A 21,305-nucleotide genomic window follows, 5' to 3' on the forward strand; every position below is an offset into this window, starting at 1 on the left:
GAAACAGTTTTTCAGAACATCTGTAAATCATGAAGAAACTGAATGCCAGGACTATGATGTAGAAAGCAAGAAATAAACATCTCTTAAACTGGATGGAGCTCTAGGAAAGTTGAGTCTTAGTCACACAAAGCTGGATTACTTGGAAGTCACTTAACAGGCTATGGAGTTGACAGAACAAAAGTGAACCTAAGAAAATGAGGGGTTTGCACCAACACAGTCTTTTGTGAGTGTGGAGAATAAGCAACTTCACACCTATGTCAGTGCACCCTATGCCTGTCAACATGTACTATGGAAGACTCAATGTTAGCTACCCCAGATACCCATTAGTGGGTGAAAATTACCAGATTTATTAATTGTACTGTGGTGCTTCTGACACGAACAAGGCAAGATCTGTAGCAGAGGGGGTTACAACAATTTTCTAGTGCAATTCTTTTACTTTCTTGGTATAGGAGAGCATAGCTACACTGTAGAATTGTTACAATTGAGTATTCAAAACCATATATGTTGAGATACAGCACAACATTTTATAACTATATGTCAAATAATATATTGTTTTTATTGACATAGTAGACCTAACCAAAACCTCAAACTTCCAAACCCGTGAGGTCCTGCAGACAGTTTGTTGCACTGTGTAGACTTGGGTTCAAAAGTAAAATAAGCACCTCCTTCTCTGTTCCAACTATTTACCTTTCCAATCCACTTAACAGGCACTTTAGCAGAGTGTTCTTCTAGAGTGTTTGTGAGAATGTGGATGGAGAGGCACAATAGATACTCAAGGTACTAAAGGCTATAAACAGTTTTTTGTGTGTGAATACTGATATAACTCTCTCTTCATCAGTGAAACAAACTCAATTTTCTTGTACTGTATCTGTTTGCTTTACATAAAATTAGGGTCTTGAAGGGATTAGAGATTTAGCTTCTTTGAACACAAGGAGAAAGAAAACAGACTGAAAGCATAGTAGAGAGATTAGTTTTAGATGGCCAGAAGGTAGATTGATGGGTGAGGTGTAAAACCAACCATGTTACCTTACTAACATAAAACACTATTTAACCTACTTTGACCTTGCATTCTCCTAGACTGTATCATATATCTGAATGTTTGCTTCATAATCCAGAAATCTGCTTTGTAAATCTTCAGAAGACCAAGTCGTCCTTTCAAAGGAGGAGGAACAGCTGAATGTGGGAGGGGTTGGTTTGGGGAGGTCCTTAGAAGTTGATATTGGCTCTAAACTCTAGGCTGCAGAAATGCTAAAGAACTCTGCTCACTCCAAAAAAGAATGTAAACATGCACTGACTGCTGCCCTCTTGGGGTTAGGCTGTGGAACTACAAAATCTTCACTGAAACTAGCAGAATGTTAGCTTTTCTCAACTTGTGACTGACCTGTGCAGTTCTGAAGTTTCTGAATGAAGCCCCGAGATACTGGAATAGGCTTTGGGAACTTCAGGAAAAAACAGGCGGGCAAATCAACACTATTGGCACTGGTGATTGAAGAGAAGGAGGGAGTCCTAAAAGAGAAGAGATTATTCACAACAGTGTTTAATGTGCTTAGCATTAACGTGTAGTCACACAAATGCATTCAGTATTCTAGAACAGAGCTTCCCAAACAATCAGAAGTGCTGCTTTTCAGCTTTACTCCTTAAAGGGGCTGAATTCAGAGCTTGGGGAGAGTTCTGTCTTCCACACAAACCTTCTTCCTTACAGAGGCCTTACTCCTTGTGTTCTGATCACTGCAAATTAAATGTATGGTTGGATGAAACTGGGCTTTGGAACAGTATGTGCTACACACTGTCTCTTTCTAACTGCAGGAAGGCTGTAAAGAGATTTGCATTTCAACAAGCCTCAGCCAGATCTGACTGACGTATTTATGATGTTATTCTACTATTTTGAACTGGCATGTACACTCTTTGGGGTAGAAATATAAAGTACATATTTTAAAAATAAATGAACGTAGATTATGAATTTGTTTTGTGCCTTAGGAACCTGCTATTGCAAACTCTAACTCAGTGGTTCCCAAACTTTTCAGCATCATACTCCCTTTTCATTTTTGAAAAAAGCCTCATGTCTCCCAACTTTTCATCATTATCCAATCCTTTTTAACAACAACTTGAAATTTGAAATCGAAAATAAGGATACAGAGTTTTTTTTCTGAAAAATCCTACATTCAAATAATAATTTTCATATCAGATCCTAGATAAAGCTAAGCATTTTAGTCCTATTTAAAGCAATTTGTTAAGCAAAATAATCTGCATTTGGGTCTCTTTGATTTTAGGATAGAACTTGGGTACAAGTCACTTCTAAATTGTTCTCAACCACCACCACCACTACCACAAGTAGCTTCTGGATGTTCCCTGGCACAGAACGTACTTCTCAGTCTGTTTCACTGCACTTTGACCCATACACCTAAATACTTCCTCAAAACTATGGAGAACAAACCTGTTATGTACATTGTTGAGCAATTACTTTTACAATGGCAATGGCAAAATGGGAACAGAAAACATAAATGGTGTTTTTTTACCCTTTGTTGTCCACAGGATGAGACCCCATAATCAAAGGGGCAATTGGAAGCTTGTTCATAGTCAATGTTCCTTCAATTGTAACATACACATTCATACCAAGGTGTCGAGGAACTGAAAGAGAACAACCAAGTCAAAACCTTTTGAGCAGCAATTTTTTTTAAAATTCATTACAGAGCAATGAGTTACAAACAGTATGCTGCATAGCTCACTGGTATTACTCCCTGGACAGACTATGAGAAATTGATTCAGTGGCAGTAAAGGCTGATATCCTCAAATGAGCTGCAGCTCCCACTGAATCCAGTAAAGAATACCATGCAAATTACACCTCCCCATCTTAATACAGGGAGAAAAATCAACCCCTCATCCCACATTCTGATCCTGGCAGATATCAAAGTAGTACAGTATGCATCAAAAAAAAAAGCTGTCAAAATTGGTTCATATTTTTTAAAAGACAGGGTTTTCCTTTCTCCTCTGCATTAAATAGAGAAGCAGAAGTTTAGTAAACCTGGGTATTGTGTTCTCTTGCAAACTAGGAAGGGAATTGATTCTATTCTTCTATCTGAGAGGCTGCTTGAGAAAGCGCATGGTTATGCTTTCATATTGTCTTTCAGGGGAAGTACTTAAACCTTTTAAAAAGAGAATATGCAACAGATCCTTCCAAGTGTTCCTCTATCACATTGCTATAGAAGACATACTTCTATCAAGAATCTTTTGCCAGGGACTCACAGGAAGGCTTCAAAACAATTGACAACATGTTCCTGGCACAGCTTTAGAAGCTTGAAGTACAGCTAGATGTATTCTGCAAACAGAACATACCATTGCCTTCATTTAGAATGACAGGAGCTCCAGTTCCATCTTCAATCATATTGGAGGGTGAAACATAATACTTCAGATTCATCAAGTGACCTAGATGAAGAAACAGAAAATGAAATACAGTAGAGGTGGAAAGAGCACAGTTGTTGCCTGTATAGAATTATGAAGTATAGAATTATGCTGAATGCTAGGTTCACATATAAGCAGGGAGGCAAGGGTTTTGAAGGAAAAGAGTTTAGTCTGGTGGGTGGATTTTTTTTCTTTACTGTACGTCCTCCAAATAATCATACAGTGGTGCCTTTACTTACGATCGCCATTACTTACGAACATTTCGACTTATGAACAGCTCCGGCTGCAAAATTTTGCTTCGACTTGTGGGTGGAGCTTCGACATATGAACAAAAATAGGCAGGGAAAAGGGGCAAGAAATTCAAATGGTGGCCTAGAGCTAGGAGGCTGAGCATGGCCGGGTGCTCACCTCCCAGTGGGCTCCAACAAGGCCGGGACTGACGCTCCTCGCCGCCCTCAGCAGGGTGATGCCACCTCTGGTGCCTCCAGCTTCGGAACCAGCACCAGCAGCTGCTCGCTGGGGCAGCCGTGTCAATCCTGGGCACTCCTCACCACCCTCCACAATTTGAATTTCCCGCCTTTGGCCCACGGAGAGTAGCGAGGAGCGCCAAGGACCGAGGGGGGAAGGGATCAAAGTGATCCCCCAGCTGCACTGCCTTTGTAAAGGCAGTGGGGCTAGGCGATGGCTTTAGTCGGGCATTCCCCTTCTTTCTATCCCTAGAGGCATAGGAAGAGTGAGAAAGGGATCAAAGTGATTCAGAGCCAGGGGACTGCTTTGGCTGTGGAAGCCCAGGAGGCTGAGCATGGCCAGGATGGTCTGGCCGCTCGCCTCCTGGCCGCGGCAGTGGTGGCAAAAGCCTGGGAGTCTTCGGACTGGTAAGGTGCTGCTTTTTCCTTTTTTAAAAAAACTGTTCTGGGTGGGTTTTGGAGAGTGGGTTTGGGCTGGGGGGGTTATGTTTCTGTGTTGTTGTTTTTTTTGGTGATTTTTTTTTTGCAGTCCCAGCATGGGACTTGCTCCAATGCTTATTTTTTTTTGTTGGTTTTTTTTAATTTTTGTTTTATTGAAGTCCTGGCATGGGACTTGCTCTGTTTATTTTTATTATGATTTATTATGTTTTTTTTTTTTTTTTGAAATGCTGGAATGGATTAATCCCATTCCCGTGCATTTCAATGGGAAATGGTTCTTCGACTTACGAGCATTTCCACTTATGAACATCTTCTGGGACAGATTAAGTTCATAAGTCGAGGCACCACTGTACTTGGCACTCTAAGTTGTCAATCACATAATTTTTCCAAATGTAGCGCTTAATTATTTGGGTCAGATATCTTTGTTGCCTTGTTATTGTGCTCTTATTCCAATGTGCTGATAGTGGCATCTGTATCTTTTTTTTTTCATCTTTGCAACATTCCCATGGGGAAGTGATTTGTGCTTTACTCAGTATTATGAAATCAATGTCTTAGGTGAGAAGGAGTCTGAGTTCTGGTTTTCAACATGCAAAGTTAACAAGTCATGCCTCAGTACCGGCTCCAAAAAAGTTAATAATTTATGAATCACCTGAGGTATAACTGATTTACCAGACATGTATTCAGGAGCAGATGGTGTAAGCATGTAACTAAAATGCAATACATTTGGGGGAATATTTGTTGGATGACTTTAATTTTTTCTGATGACCACATCTGTGGTTGGGAAAGAATTTTCTTGAAGTCATCTGGCCCCAGACCTGCAGAAAGATTGCCATCCCTACCTTCACTTTACCTGGAGCTGTCTTCTTCACTGATGGCTTTCTGGGATGTATTTTCTTTCTGTTAAGAGCACATTAGGCTCTGAACTGCATACATTGATCAGTGTAACAAACCAGTATATATATGGTCTTTCTAGATGTATTTTGAGTAGTCTTGCCTCACCCAGTTTCTCAAGCCTTTTTCAGAAATTACTACGAGGTGGATTGCAGCACATAAATATCTGATCTGCATGCACACTGTTTCTCTTATTTAGAGAAAAGATAGTCTCTTACCTCCACTCCTTGGGGTGAGGTAACCTACACTTCCATGCAGAATCTTGTCCAATGGGCTTGCATTGGTGGCTTGCCTACAAGCAGACAGAATTGGAAACTTGTAATATCCTGTGCAGAATTATGATCTGTTTCACTAAAACAATTGACCACTATATCTCACATGTGACAAGTTACATGCTAAAATGGAAACCCTAGGTTTATGACACTAACAGCATAACCCAAACTGTATATTTTCTATGCCAGACCTAGTAAATTCAATTAGATTTACTTCCAGTTACATATGTACAGTGATGCCTTGACTTAGGAATGCCTTGACCTATGAACATTTTGAGTTACGAACAGCTCCGTTCACAAAATTTTGCTCTGATTTGCGAATGGAGCTCTGACTTACTAACAGAAAAAAGGCAGTGGAAAAGGGCGGGAAATTCAAATAGTTAACTGTAGGTGGCGAGGAGGCTGCTTCTTTGTAGCTCTTTCACCCGGCAGTTAGAGTGTGTGTAATCTGAGGAGGCTGCCTGCTAAGGTAAACTGCTGCTTTATACTTTTTTAAAACTGTTCTGGGCATTTTTGCAGTGTGATTTTCGGCTGGGGGGGTTATGTTTCCGTGCTGTGATGGGTCTTGGGGAGAGTGTTTGTTTTTTGGTTCCCCCCATTTCCGATGGAGGTGTTTGGTTCATTTTTGGAGTGTTTTTTCCCATTTCTTATGGGTCTTGGGGAATTTGGTTTTTTTTGTATCCCCCCCATTTCCGATAGGTCTTGGGGGTTTGGTTGCTTTTGGGGGTTCCCCCCCCCTTTTAATTTGTCTTGCATGCTTTTTGCTCTGTTCTCTTTGCATTTCTAATCTGTTCCATTTGTTTTCTGTGCTTTTGCAATGGTTCATGCATGCTTCCCCTGCAAATCAAAAAAGTTTTTGCAAGGGTCTGTGCTGGCTTGGTTTAAAATGTGCTGGTGTAGAATGTGTGGGTTTAAAATGTGTTGCTTTAGCATTTTATACTCCAAACTCTCTCCCTCCCCCATTGTCTTCTCTCTGTCTCCCTCCTTTTCTGCCCTTTTTAAAACCTAAATCATCTTAGGTTAAAAAAAATTTCTCTCCCTAGTGGTAGAAGACGGATTAACTGGTTTTGCATTAGTTCCTATGGGAATGGATGCTTTGATTTACAGTACCTTGACATAAGAACAAAAAAACAGCCAGAACAGATTAATCAGGTTTCAGTTCATTCCTATAGGAAATGCTGCTTTGACTTACGAACATTTTGACTTACGAACACCATTCCATTATGGATTAAGTTTGTAAGTCAAGGCACCACTGTACAGGATTTGGAGGTAGATTTGCAAAAGCAACATGTTTTTATTTTTCTAGAGCAGAGCATGCTTGTTACAGCAAAAACAATGAAGAGTTTCATCATCTTCAAGATTCATACCTCTTTCTGACATAAGCTTTTACCGCCTCTAGTATTTTGGCAGAGAAATTGCATTGGATGAAATAGGCCAAATAAATCTTGTTAGTGTAGAAGGTGAGACAATATTCAGTTCTTAATTCTATCACATTTTCTCCCTTATTTTGGTTATGAAAGCCATGTTGGCTACCAAAGTGTAATACTAGGCAGAGAACTAATCTTTAATCTGGTAGCTATCAATTCCAGTTCCACCTGTCTTCCTTAGGCTTTCAAAAGCCGAGTTTCAAGATTCTGGACTATAAATGAATGCTACCCTTTGAACCTCACATTTTTTTATTTATTTGCACACTTATTTAATACCCAGGCTTCTCTATGAACAGTCTCTCTTTTTAGAGTGTTCTTTTTTAGAGAATGTTTTAGGTGCAAGGAGTTTTGTAATATTTGACCCATTCATTCCTACAAAACCCTGCTTTGTTCATTAAATCAGTCATGCTTGCATACTGTGCCACTGAGATAAAAAATGTTGTCCCTCCCCCTGGATGTCTAGTGAATCCATGGTTTAAATGGGCTTCACATTCATCTCCTTCCAGATGCAATTTTCCATTCCTGGATAGGGTTGCTGTTTATTACATCAAGGGGGGGGGGGGAAGGTAAATGCTGGGCTTGGTGTAAAACAGTGCTCTTACCAGTACATTCCTGCCATCTTTGAAAGATCAAGCTCCAAGGACTGAAGAGCCAAGTACATTTTAGTTTTCAGTTTGCTGAAAGGAGAATTGGAAATCTTCCTTAAAATTGATACAAAAAAAAAAAAACATGCCTTCCTCTAAGGTTGCAATCCTGTACACTTATCTGTAAATAAGTCCCACTGAACCCAATGAGTGTTACTTCTGAATATATAGGGAAATTATTGCATGGTTAATCTGAGGACTATCTGACTGGCAGTGGTCATTCGTTATCTCAGGAACAGATAATCAAGATTGCTGACATGCCACAGATTTAATCAACACTTGCACTGCTTTCCGGAAGGTCTCTTTCTTGATTTACAGCTAGAGGTGGCGGTACTGTATTTGTATTCATATACGAATATCTCTGCACAGCTAGAGTTAATGAGGGTTTGCCCCCTGGGGCCAGACCATCCACTCACACATCTGGCATCTGCCCCTCTCTTTCCAATTGCTCCAGAGTGCCGCTTAGCTAGCCACTCAGCAGCCTTGCAGAGGGACTCATACTCCTTCCCTCTGCCAGGAGTGGCTAGATGACCAGGAAGAGAATGGCACTCGGGAGCAACTGGAAGGATGAGCAGGGCCAGCAGCAGCAGCAGTGTGAGTGGACGGTCCGGCCACAGGGGCTGGACCCTCAACTCCAGTTACGTGGAGATATATGTATATGAATACAAATACCCCCATCTCTATTTACAGCTATTGATCCCCAAGGTGTGTACACCTCTAGGGCCAGCAGGCAAGGACTGCTAATAGTGGATCTTTTGAATCTAGCAAAGACTTGCCTTCTAGTGTAGAAGGTCCAGAGTGAGACGTGATGGCTGCCTGAATGATGCCTCCTTCATCTATCTTTTGAGTTTTAAAAGCAATTAAGAAGAGAGAATGGGATGGTAATAAAAGGAGGGTTCAGTTTTACATATGTTGGGAGAGGGTCTTCTAGCCTTCCTCTTTAAAATTCAAAAAAAGACAGGTGGATGTTGAAGACACACCATTTGGAAAGTCATCATTTCTTACCCCAGGGTCCTGCAGACAAGAGGACATGGCTTTGTTGGATTCAGAAGGCATCCCCTTGATGCAATTTCTCATCATCCTACAATATGGGAACCAAGAACTATAGAACTATGAAAAGGATCTTCGGATTTATAGATATGACTTTGGAAAGAGCAGCGCCAATGGCAGAACTAGATCAACCAGCCATTAGACGGCCTAAACCACCTGCTGAAACCACACCTTTCCATGTGAGTGAAGTGGCTCAAGTCAACACCTTCCTCACACAACCCTGCCTTGTCTATCGCTATTTTCAGTATCAATGGTAATTGCTTCAGTTGTCAGCTTCTCCAGAATGATGGATCATTAATAGGACATACCATCACTTACAAAACTAAATACAGTGGTGCCTGGCATAGCAACGATAATCGGTGCAGCAAAAATCGCTGCAAAGCGATTTCGTCACTATGCGATTTTAAAAAGCCCATAGGAATGCATTGAAACCCCTTCAATGTGTTCCTATGGGCTTCAGACTCACCTTTAAACGAAAATCCTCCATATGGCGGCCATTTCCGTTGCCCGGTAAGCGAGAAATCCGTCCCAGAAAACAGAGGGTGGCCATTTTTTTAACCTGGCGGCCATTTTGGAACCGCCAATCAGCTGTTAAAAAATCATCGCTTTGCGATGATCGGTAAGCGAAATAGGGTACTGATCATTGCAAAGCGATTTTTGCCCATTTAAAACATTGCAATGCGATCGTTTTTGCGATCGCAAAATCTTCATCACTATGTGATTTCGTCGTTAAACGAGGCGCCCGTTAAGCGAGGCACCACTGCATAGGACCCATGCTTGTGGAATTTTGAACACTTCCATTTCTATTTTGTTAAAAATATGACTTTAGTCCTTGAGTATTGTTACAGTTTTGACAATAACTCTTGCTTACTGAAGAATGCTTTCCTTTTGAAAGTCAAAGGAGTCAAGAACATAATGTGGCAATGAAGGAAAAGAAAGGAGCGATGCAGGTGAAACAGGAAAAAGCAGGACAACATGCAGATGAGCAGCTCATTTTGTATACAAAACTTTAACAAATATTTGATCAGGTTCTAGGAGACTTTCCAATCACAGAAAATATGAAAAAAACACAATGCTTACTTGTCACCTGGCAGTTTATACAAATTCACGAGACCCTTAAGGTGCTTAGAAAATTCATCAAAGTTTCTCTCTCTAGAAGAAAAGAAAAATCCTGAAAACTTGCATTTATTACACAGATCAGAGACATTAACTTTCTACAAATTAGATCCACGAACGTATAGGAGGAAACAGTCATTTTTGACATTAAAAGATCCTAACCTTTCTTTTCAGTATTCTTGTTTTTATATTATGGCCCATGTTGTTCAGCTGCAGTGCTATACCTTCTCAGGAGTTCTCTGGGACTTATTAGATTAGCTGGGTGTCTGCTTAGATCAGGATGAGGAATATATGGCCATCCACATTATGTCCAACTGCAATTCATCCCTCAACATTGACTATATCAGCATGGGCTGATGGGAATTACAGCCTGACAAAATCTGGAAGGCCATATTTATTTTATTATTTATTTATTTAATTTATATGCCGCCCACACTACCCAAAGGTCTCTGCACTGAGACCATATATCTTCTCTGCACATATCTTCTCTGCACTGTTCCAGATTTTCTTGGAGCTCTCTGACTGGGGGGATCCCTTCCTATATGACTCTCATGGCCAAAACCAAATTATCTTTGCACCCTCTTAACAGTCATGTTCCTTAACTTTTAAAAAAAGGAGTAATTTGAGGTAGGTCACCTACAATTTTTAGTTATTGTAACATTTTAAGCTCTGCTTTCTGACATGGGAGAAATTATCTGATTCTTCTAGACTGCCTTTCTTCATAAAATTCCAGAGAAAGAATAAATATCACTTGGTTGAAATTTGAGTTCTGAAAAAAAAAACCTCAGATGGGTTTATGGTAACCTGTTTGGGCTAGTCTTGACAGGCTCAGTAAGATTTACAACCAGACCAGGGAAGCTCCATATGGGGGAAGGGCTACAGTATTTCATTAGAATTTAATAACCTATCCCTAGAACTCTGGGAAGCTTTGCAAATATTGTCAATTTTAAATTGTTTAAAAAGCAGAAAACATGAAACTTTTCAAAACTCTAGACAGAACCATTCAATATCAACACATTGAAAATCTAGTGATTAATACTAGATCTACACTTTTATATTCCAGTATAAACTATAAAGCAGATTAAGAAAAGAAATACAAATTGAAAAAGCTATATATAATTTTATAAGAAAGTGATTTTTAAATGCTTTTGCATATAAGAGCAAGAGGAAGGATCAAAGCATATATGGATGTCCTCCACCTCTGCAGGAAAATTATGGCTAGCAATGTGTGGAAAACTAGAACCATATAACGGAATTGTTTCTTAGTATGGGAAAGAGGGATGCAAACATCAATGGAACATAGAATAGGATGCTGCCCAGTCTATTTGGTTCTGTACTATGCCCTGTCAGAGTTTAAAACAAGATTCTTTCCCTGCCCTACCTGGGCCCCTGTTGTTCCCTGCTGGTCTCCCATTAAAGTACTAAGTAGATATTACCCTACTTAGCTGTTGAAATCAGCTGAGAGTTATATGCTCATAATTTTATCATTTTATCCATGAATACCAGTACTCACCTTAGATGCTGTACCAGCTCTGGGCAACTCTACAAAGAAAAAAGGATGCTATCTCAAATTCATTTGCAGCTGTTATGATTATCCAGCACACTATTGTTTATACATGATGATAGTGAATGCCAGCTTAATGCAGGTAGAAACTCTGGCCCCCTTGATCACATGTTTACCCACAGAACCCTACATGGTTTCTGGATAAGAGAGCAGAAAGGAAGCTGACCACCTGCTTCCTGGAGCGGGAAACATCACTCTGTTTCTGGATTATCACACAGCAACATAAAGAGAATGGGCCAATTGCAAGCATTTTGAAGGAGAAGGGTATATTTAAGAACAAACTAATATATTACTTGGACAAGAAAACAGAACACATGCCCAAAGAAAACAAGCAGTGATACCAACTGATGAGGAAACTACAGTATCCTTATATTTAGTCACTGGAAGCAAAGACTTTTCTCTCTGCTATGTATCCATAAACCTTTATTAAAAGATGGAAAATGCTTGCCTAGGTTTTGCAACACTGTAAAGAATGTGGCCAAGAGAAGGTCAAGGGAATTGCTTGAAGAGATAACTTTCATTCTGAGGGATTAGAAAATTAAATGTAGATATTAGTACAGATAAGAGTATCCTAACACAGATGGATTTGAGTATGCCCTCAAAGGCAGGGGTCCATGGTACATACTGCAACTTGCCCCATTTCCTTTCAAGAAGCCAGGCCATTTAAAAAACATTTTAAAACGTTTCTAAAGACAGAAAGTGGCAGTTATAAATGTGTCCTGCATATTCTACATACCACAGGGTTTTCTCCATGATGTGCCACCTTAACATCACATAGCTGGCCTGTAGGATCCAAGTGGACCTCCACATAGAACATGTCTGACGTTATGTAGCATTCAGTGCCATTAGCACTAAGATGAGATCCAAGGCTAATAAAAACAAACAAAAAAGCTAGTTAGATTTGAAAAAAGTTATGAAATATCACCAATCAGCACAGAGTATTTTATGTATATGTAACTCTATCTTGGCCTCTCCTGGAAGCAGAAGGTGTCTATGAAAGGGATGAATTCAGATTGTTAGTTCACTTTGTTCCCATGAAAATCAATTCTTTGTCCTGCTGCTGCTGGTAGTAGTGAAGAAGGAGCCAGAGGAGGTCTTGGCTGGCAACGAGAGCTCGCATGCCCCTCCTCCTCGGAGCCCCAGCCGGGCTAATAAAACTCCTGGGCGCTTCCTTGGACTCGTTCCACTTGGTGGAAAATCTGATGTGGCCCAGCCTCATCCAGACTCTGCCTCTAGCGGCCCCCAAGTAAATTGAGTTTGAGACCCCTGACCTAACTTAATCTGAATCCAATCCAATGGCTGAAATTCCGTTGCTTAACCCTAAGGTGCCCGAAGGTAGGCCCGTTGAATCAGTGGGGATTTGGTGAGTAAGCTTCATGTTATCCTTCAGTCTAATTCACAAAAACAGAAAAAGATCCTTATGTAGTAGACTCTAGAGCACTCTTTTGTCCTCCCTCTCTCTTTCTTTTCTACCCTATCCTTACTCCCTGGCTGTGAAATAAGATAGAATCTATTTCCTATGTCCATCAAACAATGGTTTTTAGCAACAGTCATAAGCACATTAGCTTTTCAAAACAGGCTTAGTCAATTAACAAAAATATATTAAAATATAGTTGGTTGTAGAATCAGTTAGTCTTTAAACATAAGTTATGGAAACAACACAAGCTGGGGGGAAAGATTTATGTTCAGGTAATATGAGATCTAATGTTGAATCAGGAAGATCATCTTCATTCTTAGTTTCAAACCTAAATAGCAATAATTACTTAAAAGCAATTGATTGTCTTGATATTAAACAAGGTAGAAGAAATAAATTTAACCTTTTTTTAAACAGAACTTCATATTTTGAAATACAAAACAAGCATTTAACTGGCTCTTTAAATGTTACATTATCAGCATTATTATAGCTAGAGTCACAAAAGACCAAAGGTCTGTCCTTCACCCTACCTAAAAAGAATAAAAAACTGCCTCTTCAAATAACAGTCAAAGCAATCCAGACCACAATGGATTCCAAGCTGGGAGAAGCAAAGTCCTTATAAACTTAAGCAATTAAGCCAATCAATATACCACAGGAGAAACAAGACTGGCTCCCCAAATCTGTTAGCTTGAGAATTTTTAATGTATAGCTTAAGTAAATTAAGGGATGTGGTGGCGCTACAGGTTGAACCACTGAAGCCTCTGTGCTGCAAGGTCAGAAGACCTGCAGTCGTAAGATCGAATCCACGTGACGGAGTGAGCCCCCGTCGCTTTCCCAGCTCCCGCCGACCTAGTGGTTCAAAAGCATGCAAAAATGCAAGTAGATAAATAGGTACCACCTTGGTGGGAAGGTAAACGGTGTTCTGTGTCTAGTCATGCTGGCCACGTGACGATGGAGGATTGTCTGCGGACAAACGCTAGCTCTATGGGTTGGAAACAGAGAGGAGCAACGCAGCCTAGAATCAGACACAACTGGACAAAGTGTTGAGAGGAACCTTTACCTTTTAAAGTAAATTAAGGTTCTTGAAAGTGGTCTGAAATTGTAATTCAGTACTTAAGAGGATTGTGCGCATCTTCCAACAAATCAAACTACGAATGAGACTAGAATGACACTTTAATTGGAAAGCATCTGTGAATGACACAAGACTCACCCATTTTGCCTAGCAATGGACTCCAAGCGATCTGTCATGGCAGGCAGAGATGTCACTAGAAGGAAGACAACTTGTTTAAATCCCAATATGAATGAAAACGTACTCATATTTCACCACATTTGATGATAATAACTCCCAAGGCTGCCTTTAGGCATAAAGTGAGCATGTTGTTCAAATTACTATCAATGCAAGGGGAATTACTCAAATAGATGCAGCTAATTTGTGAGGCACCTTTTGTAAGAGATCAGTTACATGACTGCTATTGTATACATGGGACAAGGTGGGCTAATCGGAGATTAGCTGATGCAGGTCTATAACATCAGCTAATCTATAATTTTTTATTGTTTCAAAGTGAACATCTCTGCTGAGGGCCTCCTAGATATCCTAATTTCAAAATTCTGTATTTAAAGCAGGGACAGGCAAATTCAATAGGTAGTGAGGGGCCATATCCAACACCTTTGCCTCTAACCTAATACTCTCAAAAATCTGAGCCTCAAACAACCAGTTACACCCCTCAGAGGCTTCAGTGGCTGAACTCCTATTCATATAAGTTCTGTGACTTAAAGCTGATATCATCAGCTAGAGCAAATTTTTTTAAAAAATATATTTCTCCTTTTCATCTCAAAGCTCCTATGAGTTGTAATCCCTTTCATTGTCAGGAACCCATGTTGGCCGAGGGACATAAAGAGGAAATCTTTAATTATCAAAACTTATCCCCACCCCCAGGAATGATTTTACTATGGATGAAATCCTGTGGCACAGCATAATACATCACAACTAGAGTAGGTCCACTGAATCAGTGGGTATTTGGTGAGCTAACTCCTCCATATGTCTTATGACTGAATGGCCTATTCCAGTTGCATCTTACCATGCTAAGCAACAGGATTTCAGCCAATGAGTACTTGTGACATTTATTGGCAAATCACTGTAAATATGTTTCAAAATAAAAGTTCTTTAGAGCAGGGGTCCCCAACCTTCCTGCGGACCAGCTGGGGAAGGCGGGACCCTCCTGCACTTGTGTGCATGTGTGAATGAGCGTGCTCTCTCACGTGCAAGCACCCATGCGCATGTACAAATGGTGACATGGTGGTTGCATGTGCACATGTGCAAATGGCAGTGCGACACTTGTGCAGACACTCACATGGGCATGCTGGGGTATGCACGCAGGTGCAAACAGGCCGTGCGGGGGTGAGTGTGTGCAGGGGAGCCGGGAGGTCTGTCTGTGAAGCCCAGTCTGGCTCAGGCCATGGACCGGCACTCAGCTGCAGACTGGGGCTTGGGGACCTCTGCTTTTGAGTGTCAAATGTAACAATTTCATGCATCCAATTCTTTTGGGAATCCTAATGCTCACCCTTCCAGCCAGTTTTCTTTAGCACATGTAGCTCTTATATTTCTGAAGCTCTTACCAACCTTTCAAGGCCTTCTGTAATGTTTCCAAGCAGCTGACAAGATTCTGGTGACCTCCAGAGTTCATTACAACTCGTTTTTCCTGTGTTCAAAAGGAACAAGGGAGAAAAAAAATAGAGTATTTCATGTTAACATCAGTGATGCTGTGAAACAGAAACAAAAGCTGAGAAATCAGCACATTCACCTGCATTCCCAGAAGTTTCCACTTGCACTCAGTTACTACTGTAAATGAAAACTATATGATGCTGGCCTTGTGCATCATAAAAACTAGACTATGGAAATGAGCTACATTTATCAGACAAAAGACAGCAAAGCAATGTCCCTTAGATTGCAAACAAATATTTTCAAGCAGGTCAGAATACAGTGGTGCCTCGCATAACGATGTTAATTGGTTCCAGAAAAAAAAACGTTATGTGAAAACATCGTTATGGGAAGCACCATTTCCCATAGAAATGCATTGAAAACCGGTTAATCCGTTCCAACTGGAACGGATTATCCGGTTTTTTCCCTCCCCCCGCGGCTTGGATCTGACCCATGGTGGCTACCTCAGCCATGGCTGGACTCCCTAGAGTCCGGCCATGGCTGGGGTAGCCGCTGCGGTTACCCTTTAAGCGGCGGGGACAGGCTGGGGGGTGGATCGGGGAGCTTGAAGCCTCTCCGTGCCGCCTACCCAGGTCGTTCCCGGACTTCTGGAAGTCCGGGAACGACCTGGGTAAGCAGCGCTGGGAGGCTTCAAGCTTCCCGATCCACCCTCCAGCCTGTCCCCGCCGCTTAAAGCCTCCTTGCGGCGCCTACCCAGCCCGTTCTCGGACACCTAGGTGTCCGAGAACGGGCTGGGTAGGCGGCGGGGAAGGCTACCGGCATCGGGGACAGGCTGGGGGGTGCACCGGGGAGCTTGAAGCCTCTCCGCGCCGCCTACCCCCGCCGTTCCCGGACTTCTGGAAGTCCGGGAACGGCGGGGGTAAGCAGCGCGGGAAGGCTTCAAGCTTCCCGATCCACCCTCCAGCCTGTCCCCGCCGCTTAAAGCCTCCTTGCGGCGCCTACCCAGCCCGTTCTCGGACACCTAGGTGTCCGAGAACGGGCTGGGTAGGCGGCGGGGAAGGCTACCGGCATCGGGGACAGGCTGGGGGGTGCACCGGGGAGCTTGAAGCCTCTCCGCGCCGCCTACCCCCGCCGTTCCCGGACTTCTGGAAGTCCGGGAACGGCGGGGGGTAAGCAGCGCGGGAAGGCTTCAAGCTTCCCGATCCACCCTCCAGCCTGTCCCCGCCGCTTAAAGCCTCCTTGCGCCGCCTACCCAGCCCGTTCTCGGACACCTAGGTGTCCGAGGACGGGCTGGGTAGGCGGCGGGGAAGGCTACCGGCATCGGGGACAGGCTGGGGGGTGCACCGGGGAGCTTGAAGCCTCTCCGCGCCGCCTACCCCCGCCGTTCCCGGACTTCTGGAAGTCCGGGAACGGCGGGGGTAAGCAGCGCGGGAAGGCTTCAAGCTTCCCGATCCACCCTCCAGCCTGTCCCCGCCGCTTAAAGCCTCCTTGCGGCGCCTACCCAGCCCGTTCTCGGACACCTAGGTGTCCGAGAACGGGCTGGGTAGGCGGCGGGGAAGGCTACCGGCATCGGGGACAGGCTGGGGGGTGCACCGGGGAGCTTGAAGCCTCTCCGCGCCGCCTACCCCCGCCGTTCCCGGACTTCTGGAAGTCCGGGAACGGCGGGGGTAAGCAGCGCGGGAAGGCTTCAAGCTTCCCGATCCACCCTCCAGCCTGTCCCCGCCGCTTAAAGCCTCCTTGCGCCGCCTACCCAGCCCGTTCTCGGACACCTAGGTGTCCGAGGACGGGCTGGGTAGGCGGCGGGGAAGGCTACCGGCATCGGGGACAGGCTGGGGGGTGCACCGGGGAGCTTGAAGCCTCTCCGCGCGGCCTACCCCCGCCGTTCCCGGACTTCTGGAAGTCCGGGAACGGCGGGGGTAAGCAGCGCTGGGAGGCTTCAAGCTTCCCGATCCACCCTCCAGCCTGTCCCCGCCGCTTAAAGCCTCCTCGTTCCCGGTGGGGGTAGGCGGCGCGGAGAGGCTTCAAGCTCCCCGGTGCACCCCCCCAGCCTGTCCCCGATGCCGGTAGCCTTCCCCGCCGCCTACCCAGCCCGTTCTCGGACACCTAGGTGTCCGAGAACGGGCTGGGTAGGCGGCGCAAGGAGGCTTTAAGCGGCGGGGACAGGCTGGAGGGTGGATCGGGAAGCTTGAAGCCTCTCCGCGCTGCTTACCCAGGCTGTTCCCGGACTTCCAGAAGTCCGGGAACAGCGGGGGTAGGCGGCGCGGAGAGGCTTCAAGCTCCCCGGTCCACCCCCCAGCCTGTCCCCGGAGCTCGGAAGGGAATTGTCGGCAGGGGACGGTGGCTTCGGGGTCCTTCCGAGGCCACAGCCCACTGCCGACATTTTCCCCCAGCTGAGCAGCGGGGCTTCAAAGCTCCCGCCGCTCAGCTGGGGGAAAATGGTGCCTATGGGGAAAAATCGCAAAGCGATTTTTCCCCATAGGCAAGATCGTTGTGCGATCGCAAAAGCGATGGCAACGAAGCCATCGTTATGCGATTTTTTCGTTATACGGGGCACTCGTTAAGCGAGGCACCACTGTATTCTGAAGACCAACAGAGCTCACTACGAATTGTTCCTCCTGTATTCAGAAATGAAATGTTAGTCAAAGATTAGCTTAATTTAAAAAGCACTTTCTATACACCTATGAGCTATAACTTTTCAAAATAAAGCAATTAAAAAACTCTAGCTTTGCTGTACAAGTAGTAATTAGCTGCAATACTGTATCAGGTGCATTTCCAATTTACAGGTAACATAACAAAAGTGGACAGGCCTCAGCAGTACTACATTAATGGATAATGCACACTAGAATGCAACCCAGAATCTTTTGCAAGTTCTGGAAAAATTGCACCAAAATTTGTGTAAAACAATATACAGTGGTGCCCCGCATAGCGACGATAATCTGTTCCGAAAAAATCGTTGCTATGTGGACGTTTAATGCGTTCCTATGGGCAAAAAACTCACCTTAATGCGAAGATCCTCCATGCGGCCGCCATTTTCGCTGCCCATTAAGTGAGGAATGGGCGTGAAAACACAGTGGGCGGCCATTTCCTTTACCCGGCGGCCATTTTGGAACCGCCGATCAGCTGTTAAAAAACATCGCTATGCGAAAATCGTTAAGCGAAACGTTTACCGATATCACAAAGCGATTTTTTGCTATTAGAAACATCGCAATGCGATCGCTTTTGCGATCACTTAAAACACGCCGCTATGCAGATTCGTCGTTATCCGAGGCGCTCGTTAAGCGAGGCATCACTGTATCCTAAAATCTTGGTAACTGTTATTTTAGCAGCACATTAGAGGATTTTACCCAGTCCCCAGAAGTTTCCACTTGCCATTAGTCACTGCTGTAAATAAAAACTGTATGATGCTGGCCTAAGAGCTACGAAGAACTAAGTACAAAATCTCCTCACCATAACTTGTCGGACAAGTTTCATGGTCTCTGTCCAAGGTCTACTATTGGGATTAAATTTGACATGAAGCCTTTCCAGGAGTGAATTCATCTTGTTCAATTTCTCTGAATCTGTAAATGAAATCACAACACCATCTTTAGTGAGTAGTCCAGCATTCTTTGAAAGTTTTAATGCTAGGTAATCCACCAGAAGATGCCAATGGTAGAACATGAGCTCCCCATGGTTAAATATAAATTCTGTGGGACTGGTTTAACTTTTTTTGGAAACAGCAATTTACATGATTTATATAGCTAATTAGAAATGGTATTATCATGAAAAATAGGTCACCAATCTCGGAGACAAAAGATAGGCCTGTAGGAAGACTACATCAGAAAGCGAAGCACTGACTAAATCTAACATCAGCTCTATCTTCATTTAAAGTGACATTTCACAGGCTAGCAGTGGACTGGCTCCAATCTGGGGAGAAATCAAATCCAAGCAAGGGTAATACAGTTCTATGGGTTTGCAAGCATACAAATCTTTTGCCTGCAGCAAACTGCTCTGACTGCAAGGTTGATAAGACTTTTTAAAAAGGTTAAGAATAGCCTTGCTGGATCAGGCATAGCACTGTCCGGTCAGATATCTCTCAGAAGCTCACAAACCCTTCATATAGCAATAGCTGCCTCCTGTAGCTAACCTCTGTCTGGTGCTCAATATTTGCTGTCTGTGCAAGAGGTTCAATGCAGGTATCATGGCTAATAATGGCCACTACTAAATAATGGGCCTAGTATTACCAAATGTCTATAATAAAGAGGGTTATGTATCTGTCCTTAAATTCTATGAGGCTGATTCAATTAAAAGCAACAAGAAGATAGCTTTCCAATAGCCAAGAAATGGAGGAGGGGCAGTGTTATTTTACTGTTGCAATTGTAAAAAGTATTGAGATGCTTTAAAGATTAAATGCACAGACTTAATTCACTTCTTCAGTTCTCAAGTGTAAATGGGAATAATAGAAACCAACTCAAAATGGGGCAAAAATAGAAGACAAGTCAGCTAACAGTCATGGGTGGATTATTGCATCAACAGTTTAAAAATAGTACTGAAGGAACATTTACATGAGTATCTTAGTTTGGAATGGCCAATTATTTATACATAGTGACCTATCTTATTTCTTTACCCTAATAACTTATTCTCTGGCTGCTGCTATGGGACTATGCACAAATCAAGCACAGTATCCTATCTTTGAGTACATAGACTGGCCCTAAATTGGTAATATGCTAAGATCTATATTTATAGTGTTAAAGACAGTGTGATTACATTTGATATTTAAAAGGTGTAGCCACCTTGTGTCCTTTTAATGAGAAAGGCAGGTAAAAATATTTTAAATAAATAAAAATTTAAATAAAAAACAAATATCCAATCCCTGAAAGTGAAATATTCTTATAAAAGAGATTTTCAGATAAACAAATATACTGGTCTTATTAAAATTTTGAAAACAAACTGAACATTATCACACATACTAAGTCAAAGGTTTGTGAAGAAACTAGCAACAAACCATTTGTTTCCTTCTGTTACTGGAAACAAAAATGCAGCAACATGTAGGTACCTGTGAGTGGAGATCACTACCCTGCTTCTTTCCATCAATCTCATTCCCTTGAAGATTACAATTGAAAACAAAACAAAAAGAGGGATGCAAGAAATCCAAATACTGTATTAAAGCAAATGTTTGTTTGCCTATTTTGTATCATTTGTAGACCATTGTTCCCTGTGTGAGGGAACCCAAGGTGGCTCACAATGTTAAAAGAAGTGATACTAAAAACAAATTTTAAATAAATTACAGATGTCGTAGCCATGATGACTTTCATTAAACTCAGCCCCAAAATGGAGATCACATAAGCACTCATAAATTTGCAGGTTTCAAATGACTCACCAGTGACTCTACAATCTTCATCTTGTGACTGACTTTAACTGCTATCACCATCCAGCTAAATTTTGGAACCTTCATTATTCCTCTTCCACTGCACCCTCTTTTTGCTATCACCCAGCCTAACAAAAGAATCTTGCATGTTCAACGCAGGAGTTAATCAATCCCAATTTTTAAAAAAGTATAGATCTATAGATTTTGTTTTGTTCTTATGGACAAATACCACTTACTTTAGTGGTCCCCAACCTTGAGTAATCCAGGAGTTCTTGGACTGCAATTCCAAAAAACCCCTGGGCAGCAGTTAGTGGTGAATGTTTCTGGGAACTGCAGTCCAAGAATATCTGGGTTATTCAAGGGTGGGAACCATTAGCTTATTTCAGTTTTAGCTAATTCTAAACGTACACTGGAGTTGGTGAGATGTCACTGATATCAGAAAGCACTCTGGCTACAATCCCAATTCAGTCACAGAAATTCACTATTTGTGGGGCAATAGTAATTGACTTTCAGCATCTCACACACCTTGAAAAGCCTATTACAGTGGTGCCTCGCTTTACTATTGCCCCACATTACGACAAATCCACTTTATGACGATCTTTTTGCGATTGCAATTGTGA

The 21,305-nt window shown here is 42.7% G+C and overlaps 1 protein-coding gene across 1 annotated transcript in view; it reads right to left on the bottom strand.

Annotated features, from left to right (window-relative positions):
* MED1 (mediator complex subunit 1) overlaps positions 1-21,305 on the bottom strand; it is a 34,891-nt gene that overhangs the window by 11,551 nt on the left and 2,035 nt on the right. Inside the window, exons 2-12 of the mRNA XM_020799257.3 lie at positions 18,789-18,898; positions 15,303-15,381; positions 13,893-13,947; positions 12,005-12,137; positions 11,218-11,246; positions 9,669-9,740; positions 7,497-7,571; positions 5,414-5,487; positions 3,334-3,423; positions 2,517-2,628; positions 1,382-1,506 (exon numbers count right to left, since the gene is read on the bottom strand). Of these exons, the coding sequence (XP_020654916.3) occupies positions 1,382-1,506; positions 2,517-2,628; positions 3,334-3,423; positions 5,414-5,487; positions 7,497-7,571; positions 9,669-9,740; positions 11,218-11,246; positions 12,005-12,137; positions 13,893-13,947; positions 15,303-15,381; positions 18,789-18,898 (954 nt within the window). The remainder of the gene's footprint in view (positions 1-1,381; positions 1,507-2,516; positions 2,629-3,333; positions 3,424-5,413; positions 5,488-7,496; positions 7,572-9,668; positions 9,741-11,217; positions 11,247-12,004; positions 12,138-13,892; positions 13,948-15,302; positions 15,382-18,788; positions 18,899-21,305) is intronic.

Source organism: Pogona vitticeps, chromosome 6 (assembly GCF_051106095.1).
Source record: "Pogona vitticeps strain Pit_001003342236 chromosome 6, PviZW2.1, whole genome shotgun sequence".
In the NCBI taxonomy this organism is placed as follows: domain Eukaryota; kingdom Metazoa; phylum Chordata; class Lepidosauria; order Squamata; family Agamidae; genus Pogona; species Pogona vitticeps.